The 8,723-nt window shown below is 52.0% G+C and overlaps 1 protein-coding gene across 1 annotated transcript; it reads left to right on the top strand.

The window, feature by feature from the left end:
- Positions 1-1,196: 1,196 nt before the first annotated feature.
- OPTC (opticin) lies at positions 1,197-6,826 on the top strand. The gene is made up of 7 exons (XM_006922880.1): positions 1,197-1,427; positions 2,174-2,313; positions 2,440-2,444; positions 3,860-4,018; positions 4,802-5,004; positions 6,143-6,238; positions 6,656-6,826. Exons 1-7 carry the CDS (start codon positions 1,197-1,199, stop codon positions 6,824-6,826), a joined length of 1,005 nt encoding a protein of 334 aa, XP_006922942.1.
- Positions 6,827-8,723: the final 1,897 nt, after the last annotated feature.

Genomic DNA, 8,723 nt, shown 5'->3' with positions numbered 1-8,723 from the left:
CTCTGGGCCAGACATAGGAGGACGCTGTTGGGCAGCAATGACTTAGGACTTTTCTTAAAGATTTTTTAAAAATTATATAATGTGGTTTGGAGTCAGATGTGGGAGGCGAGATGAAGACACCTCATGCTACTGCAGGGGACTTACCCCTTACCCAGCTAAAATTAAGAAAGGGGGAGATGCTCCTAGAAATTCATGCAACTGGCTTTGGGGAGGCCTGAATTATCAGAAATACACTGGGTACCTCGAATCACACGGCACACATTTCTTGACCCATCTTCGCATGCGTGGATGAACTTACATGAACAGTCATACACGATGCACATCACATACAGACATAATCACCTGTGCACACACAAAGATGTACATGTGCCTAAGGAACTTTCCAGGTGTGTAGACACTCTCACAACCACACACAAAAAGTGATTTTGTTTCTGTAATCATTTGTTTCTAAAGAGAGGCATTTATAAGTATATTTTATGCGCTAACATTCTTTTTTTTACAGTGTATGTCAATTTGTAAGCCCAGGTCCCCTAAATGGACTAGGTGTTCCTGGAACTAGGCTTATCTTATTCATTTCTGTACCACAGAGACAAGTCCAGTGCCTGGAAAATAATAGATACCCCCAAAAATGTTTGTTGAGCAAATGCATGAATTAACGAATAATCTTTTTAAAAACCACAAGACTCTTCGATGTTGGAGTTTCTCTAAATCTAGTTTAGTGACTAGTAGTTGTACTCTGCGTGTGTGGTTATATAAGAGAGAACATCTGTATAAATGCGTAAGTGTGTGCCCACTTAGTAGAAAGGCGTGTAGTCAAGGGGACGTGTGTGTCTGTGTGGAGAAGGAGGCAGTGTAGACGAGGGGACATGTGTGTGTCCTTGTGGAGATGAGTAAATGAGCCTGTGTCTGCACGTGCCCGTGAGTGCCAGAGCGTGGGTGAGCATGTAGAAACTGAAGTGGAGTGGCGGTGAGGGGCTGACAGGAGACAGAGCCCTAACCTGTAGGGGGCTTGTACATGTAATGAAGGTGTGAGTCTGCCCGTGTGGGGGTGGGAAGTGCGCTGAGTTTTTGAGCTGTTTTCACAAAGCTCAAGAGACCCCTGTCCCTCAATGGCGGCCCTTCCTCCTACCCACTCTTCAGGACTGGATGCTGAGTGATTCCCCACCATTCTTATCCCAGCCCCACCCCAGGATCCCATGAGGTTCCCAGCCTCCCTGAGCCTGCTGGCCCTGGTGCTACAGGAAGCGAGGCAGGCTTCGCTCCCGGAGAAGGAGAGAAGGAGGAGAGAAGAGCAGCCACAAGCGGCAGGCGATTCTAATGCGGTTCTGCTTCCCGGGGACTATGCCCTGAGCCTGGACAACTATGACGAGGTCATTGACCTGGGCAGCTACCAGGAGCTCACAGACTACGGGGACCAGGCCCCTGAGGTGAGACACGCAGCACTCCGGCTGCATCCCCTGAAAGAGACTGGGAGCCAGGGGCCAGGTCCCTCTAGTGCTCTGTGTGCAGGTGTCTCAAGCCCCCATCTCTTTCTCTAGGAGGAAGAAATTCTTGTCCCTCCATAGGAACTTGTCACTCAGATGGTGCTAAGAAAGAGGACAACAAATCCTCAATTTCTTTGCCCATTCGTAGCAAACTTGGTGAGCCTTTCCTTAGATTTCATACACCCTCCCCCTGCCTTCAAGTAAACCATAAGCCATGTCGCACTGGGGCATCAGCGACGTCCTCATATTCTCCCTAGAAGAAGAAAAGCCACAACCCTCTTCATTCTGAAGGTCTCGCTCAGCTGCTCCTGGCCTTCGCAAGGGCCAATCTGAAGTCTGCACTTGCTTAACGTGTGAGCTTGTTCAGCGCAGGGCACGGGGCAGACTCCAGCCTGGAATCTGGAACTGTGGACTCTAGCTCTGCCACTAGCTTGGCCACCAGCAGGTTCCATGATCCCAGTGCCTCCCACCTATGGGCCCCAGTTTCCCCATCCATGTAACCACTCTGTTGGACCAGATGCTCTCCGAGAAAGTCCCTTCCTTGCTCACTCTGTCTGTTATCCCTTCCTCCTTCTCTACGGTGACTCTTTGCAAATTTGAAATTGGTCACTGAGGTTCCCAGAGTCCAAAATTAAGTACCTCTCAGGCAAAAAGTGACTTAAACCATGTGCTATGGGCTATGTCCACAGGTTAAAGGGACCAGCCTGGCTCCTCCAAACGGGATCAGCTCCACTCAGAGCACAGTGGCTCCAAGGACACCCTCTTCCAACGCGACAGTGACCAGGCCTGCTATGCTGGGCCTGCCGGTTTCCCCAACCAGCCACAGTAAGTTCACTCCACAGGTCTCGGTAGCCATAGGTCATAGGCCACACAGCCACGACCCGGAGCCAGGGGCACCGAGGTAGAGTACGGTCATGGCTAGGGAGTAGAGGGTCAGAGAGAGGAGGGGAAACAGCCATGGTAAGAACAGAAAAAAAAGAAAAAAAAAAAAATCAAAGGGAGAGCTGGCTGTCACTAATGTTTCTGCCTGAATGTACAAATTGGATAGGAAGCTGAGAAGTGCCAGAGCTCTGCTATGCCTAGCGAAGCCACCCTACCTTAATTAACAGCGTCACTGGGGGAGGAGGCTGAGTGGTAATTAGATTAGAGACAATTAAAAGCCTGTAGAGAAGAATAAATAACTTTGTGGCTGTCACTTGGCATGGGGGCACATGAAGCAGTCATACTGCTTTTCAGCTTTTAAAACCCTGCTGAGCAGCCCCTCCCACTCCCAGATGCCCTCCTGGAGACTGGGATGCTGACACCTCTGGCAGTAAGGGGCTGGCACTCTGCTGGGAGTCGGAACTGAGGCGGAGGAGGGATGCATTTATTCCCAACTTGCTTGCCTTCAGTCCCTGTCCTCATCTTGAGATGCTTTCCTCCGGTGGCTCTAGAATATTGGGCCTCAGCAGATAAAACCCTTCAGTCAGGAATCCATGACCTCTCAGAGCTACAGAATCCCAGCCTCAAAGGGGCAATAAAGGCCTCAGCTGGACCTGCCATTCAAGGCCGTGGAATAAGAAGGGTGCTGGGGCGCTCTCTGCTCCACCTACACTGTCCCGTCACTGCTGGTGAGAAGAGCTGCCTCTTAACCGTGAGGCTGTGTCGCTGCTGACAGAGCCCCCTGGCACTGGACTAGCATGTGGTCTCCCATAATCTCTGTCCCTTGTAACAGCAAGTAACGGAAACTGCCCACACCATTGAGTTGTACGAGCCAGTAAGGTCTTCCTGACTTTTTAAAGCCAATCTGAGTTCGATGGCCTGGCCTAACTCTCATGACCACTGGCCGTGGACTGAGAACACTGAAGGGCTGTTTCCCAATGGAAAACTGGGATGCTGGCACTGTAAGAAAGGTAAATTAATTCTGGGCGAGCATCGTCCACTCCACCTTGGCTCTATTATGCTTCTGGGAGCCACACGCAGCTTGTCTAACTTGTTGCCCACAAGGCAGCTGGGAGGACCAGCAACCATCGACCATTCCACTTAATTCTGGCTTTATTTCACCTTCATTGCACCTTGAACCAGAGAGGATGCCTATGGAAGAGATTAATGGATGTCCTAGAAACACCCACATAGGCCCAGGAAAACCTGCACAGGCCCAGGGTCTGATGAGAGCACTAATAGGTTAGGACAGGATAGTAACCGAGGGTGGATCTGGGAGCAGCCAACAATAGTGCCTGGGTGCACTGTGGCCTTCGGTAGCGGGCAGCAGCCTGAGAGGACGCAGATGGCCCTGGCTCAGATACTCCTTGAGGCGAGGGCTGTTGGTCCCGGAGGCTGAAGCGAGTCTGACGGGGTGGGGGCGTCTCCCTTTGTTCTGTCTTCCTCCGAGCCAGGCCTGCCCACCTGTCTGGTCTGCGTGTGCCTTGGTTCCTCCGTGTACTGCGACGATGCTGACCTAGAGAGCATCCCTTGTCTTCCCCAGACAACGGCCTACCTCTACGCCCGCTTCAACAGCATCCGCCGCATCCGGGCTAGAGACTTCAAAGGGCTGAGTATGCAAGGCCTTGGCAGGAGAGGAGCGCCGGCCGGCAGAGGGAACCCCCGGGCCCCTCCCTCGCCACCTGCTGTGTGACGTCACCAGACACAGTGTCCCACATTCATTAGCCTTTCCCCATTGGATTTCGATCTCTCCAGCTATCAAATAGATACAACCCAAGTCTCTCTAATTACCTTCTTTGACGATTTTAGATGGCAGATGTGGCCTATTCTCCCATTTATTCTCCCAAAAGCTGGGAGCTGGGAAGGGGCAAGATATGATCGAGGCTACATTTTCAGAATGTCCCAGGAACTGTAGCTCTGTACCCTCCTGGCCTCTGGACAAGACCATGCTAAGTCTACTCTGTTCGTTTGCTTGCTTTGCTCCTTTATGCCTTATACCCTGCCTAAGATAGGAGATCTGGGCTCTAATCCAGATTCTGTACTAATTACCACAGCCTTCCAGGCCTCAGTGGTGGAGGACGGGGGTGGGATGGATCCAGGGGTAGATTCCTGGGCCTGTTGGGTCTTGCCCTCAGAAGGTGTCTACCAAAATGATCCAAGGGAGATAGATAGACAGCACACAGAGCAGAGCTCCAGGGAAAAGTGCTGCAGAATCTGAGGGCTTTTCCAGGGAGTCCTGGTTTTTAACATTATTTCTTCTGGTGCGGACCTGGTGCAGGTGGGGAACTGGCTAGCATTCCCTGTCTTGAGAGGGCTGGAGCATGGTGGGGCGGCTCCCGCAGGGCAGGAAAAGATGGTGTGTCCTGTGTCTCTCTGGTCTCCCTCGCACCCCTCAGCAAAACTGAAAAAGATTGACCTCTCCAGCAACTTCATCTCCACCATCGACGACGACGCCCTCTACCTGCTGCCTGCTCTGCAGGCTCTGATCCTCCCAGAGAACCGGCTGACAGCTCTGCCCAGGCTGCCTACGGGCATCGAAGTCCTGGACGTCCGCCTGAATCTGCTCCAGAGCTCGGGGATACAGCCTGGAGCCTTCAGGGTGAGCCAGGGCCTTCGATCGATCCACAATCGATCACCTGCCACCCACAGCCACAGCCACAGCCACACACACACCACCCCCACTCCCACCCCCCACACACACACCCCTTGCCCTCATGGGGTAGCCCTGCTCCAGCCCTGTTCTGGGGTCTGAAAATCAAACCTATTTTTTCATCTGTTCCCATTTGTTTTATTAAAGGTCTTTTTATTGCAAGAACCTGATTTCACAAAGGAAAAGAGTATTTACAACACACCATCCCAAGAACCTCTGTGAAAGGAAACTCAGGCCTCTTGGGCCTGTTACTGGGGGTGGTGTCAGAAACCAGGATCGGTGACTCTCCCTCTCCCTCTTTGGGACACAGTTTCTTGGCTTCCTTCTGTGCACCTGCTCTGTTCCCCTCTGTACACCAGCGTCCTCTGCACACACAGCTTCTGCTCCCCTGAAACTTTGGCTTACACATGACTTGCAATAGTGCTGGCTTCCGCCCTAACTCTACAACTCCTTCCATTTCCAAAATCCACCACTAACTGACTAATTACTATCTTTCTATGATCAAATTCTCAAGAGAGACCATCTGCTTGGTCATTGGCTAACCAGTTTTGACGGGAAAGACTAACATATGGCACTAATATGGCCTGCAGCTGCCCACTCTACAGAGCTGGGAAGATTCTGGGGTTTAGTTCCTACGAAGAAATGGAGAGGGGTGCAGACAACATTGCCACCCAGCTCTGTCTCATTCTGCTGATCTGGGCACTTTCTGAGCGTGCTCTCCACAGCTGCTCCAGGTTTAGCATTTGGAGACTGTTCGTTCTGGAAAATCCCTTCTCATAGCAGAGAGGTCGAGGCTGGACTGAGATGTCCATTTGTCCTTCCTCCCTCCCTGTCCCCCTCTTCCCCACTCTACGTTAACAGCTGACAGCTCCTGTGTACTCCCCCAGTGGGAGTGAGTGCTACGAGCTGATAGGAGCCTAGGCACACCCTGTCACATCCGGCATGAACCTCAGTGCATGGCTGGGGTTCAGGAGGCCTTGAGTGAATGAATGGGGTCATGTCAGGCACTCTTTTCTGCCCGGGTCCTCCAGCCCCTGCCAGGCTCCCACACCTTTTCTCTACCCGCCGCCCCCCACCCCACCTCCAGGCCTTGGAGAAGCTGCAGTTCCTCTACCTGGCCGACAACCTGCTGGACTTCATCCCTGGGCCTCTGCCCCTGAGCCTGCGCTCGCTACACCTGCAGGTGAGTGGCCTCCCCAAGAGCATGGCACAGAGCACAGAGGGCAGCGGTCAGATACACGGAACACCCTTAGGCAGCTGTGGGGTTTTCTCTACTGAGACCTTATCGGAGACACGAATGAGTCAGTCTTGTCCACAGCCTCAGTTTGATTTCCTCCCTTTTCTTCTCTTTAAAACAGCCCCTTCTCCCTTCACATCCTTATCCCACCACACCTGACTCCTGTTCCTTTGTTCTTTCCCGGTCTCTTCCTCTTTTCTTCATCCCTCTGTCTCCGCCCAGCCTCCATCGGTCCCCTCTTCTCACCCCTCGTTGGGTGGTCTTGGCCTTAGGTACCTTGGTTTCTCCAGTTGTAAAGGGGAGCAGAGCTGGTGTGGATATCTGATTCAACCTTCAGTGCAGCCATTGGTGTATTCTTTCCAGAATAATAGGATAGAGACCATGCAGAAAGACACCTTCTGTGACCCCGAGGAGCACAAGCACACACGGAGGCCGCTGGAAGACATCCGCCTCGACAGCAACCCCATCAACCTGAGCCTCTTCTCCAGCGCCTACTTCTGCCTGCCACGGCTCCCCATAGGCCGCTTCTCCTAATGCACCCCTTCCTCTCCTCCCGGGTGGAGCCCTTGGAGGACCACCAAAGCATGGCCTCCAGCCATAGGACCCAGCCCCTACCTCCAAATGCCTTTCTTCCAGGTGTTAATCAGCCTCATTATCTAGTTGTAGAAATCAACTCCCCACCCCCAACACACACTCTAAATGTGCTTCAGAAGCCAAGTTTGCATTTCTTCATCCTCTTTCCTTAACACCTTATGGTTCCTGGTTCAGAGAATAGCAGCCTCTGCAGCAAAGCTCTTTCCCATATTACCCACCCCTCCTGCCCACACAGAATGCCAGGGAGGTCGCAGGAGAGGAAGAGGAGGAGGAGAGAGCGAAGAAGCAGGGGCAGGAGCAGTGGTGTGCCGGAGCCAGCTCTTACTGCTAGGTTTGCAAGAACCAATTATTAAAATTTGCGGAATTTCGCAAGCCAGTTGTTAAACACTGCCATTATTAAAAATTAAATTACATAAACGCAATTAAATGTATTATGTTGAAAGCAAATATAATACATACTCAAACTCATCGTTTCCCAATTATTTTACTATATTTTACTATTAGCCATGTTCTTGAACTGATTTATGCCCATGGGGCCTGTATGGTAGAAACGCTATATACTGACATACAAACACTGCTCGTCTCTTCCCAACTCTGCTTGCAGTGACACCAAACAGGTAGTTTGAAATGGGCCATGGTGGAAATATTTATACCGTGGGTAAACGCTACGCATTGGAATTTTTTGGGGAGGGAGGGGTGGAGAGCTGGTTGTTAAGTATTTGCGGCACTCCACTGAGGAGGAAGAACAGCTATTTCAATTAGCCTTCTCCCAACCCCCAGGCGCCCCACTGGGGGAAGGGTGGGCTTTCTGCGGAGCTTTCTTTAATTACTTGCTCTTCCTAGGCCAGGGCTTCCTGTTGGATTGGGAGGCAGCCATTCATAAGAACGGAGAACTGACGTGACTCTTCACCTGGGTGCCCTCCTTGCAGTGCTCACCTGTTCCAGGTTCACCTGCCAGCCTCTGAGCAGGGCTTAGCCAGCCATTTCCTGGCCCTGGGGGTTTCCGTTCTTTCCACGCTCTCTTCCGTGTTTAACCACCAGAGGGCAGCCTTGCAAAGATAAATAAAATGCGTAGCAGCGCAGTTACTCTGGTGTGTCACACGTTGACAGTGTGCAACATGCCCTCCTTTTCCACATGGAGCGTAGAGTCTGGTGCGGAAGACGTGTTAAACGAGCAACCACACAAATAATCACGCTATTCTACTCATAGTAAATGCCACAGAATGGATATGCAGAACGCCATGAGAACTTAGAGGAGAGGGCCCAACCTAAGGGTTCAGGACACCTCAGAGAATCACGCCTAAGCTGAAACCTGAAGAAGCCATAGGAGTTAGCCAGGACCTCGGTTGCCAAGGTAACCACTCAAGGTTGCAGGTGGTTCCTGAGTATGGACAGACAGGGGTGTCTTGCCCACACGGGAAGGAACCCACTCCCCTGCCTCTGTCTAGCACTTCTCCACACGCTTTGGATCCTCAGACAGTCCAGTAAGCAGACAAGCCAAGGATTAGTCACATTCCTCAAAGGAAGACATCAAGAAATTGCGAAGATCTAGCACTTCCCTCAGCTCCCATGTGGCTGGCTGAGGCTTAGACCAAACCTTAGCACATAGACTGCCACCCGGAAAGAGGACATCTTCGAGGCTGTGCGAGGTGTCCTCACGTGGCTGCTGTGGTGCCCGCCCTCCCGGAGGTCCGAAGATTCCAGGACCCCCGGCCCAGGGGAGGGCGGCCAGGGCAGTCAGCCAGCACCTCCTTGTCTTTCAGAACAGTGGAGGACAGTAGAATTTCATGGCAGTTAAGTTCCCGCCTGCTCTGTTCCTCTTTCTGTCTTCAAAGGG

This window comes from Pteropus alecto, unplaced genomic scaffold, assembly GCF_000325575.1.
Source record: "Pteropus alecto unplaced genomic scaffold, ASM32557v1 scaffold359, whole genome shotgun sequence".
NCBI classification, from domain to species: Eukaryota; Metazoa; Chordata; class Mammalia; order Chiroptera; family Pteropodidae; genus Pteropus; species Pteropus alecto.
The sequence above is the reverse complement of the archived record's forward strand: the minus strand, read 5'-3'. Positions and strand labels throughout refer to the sequence as shown.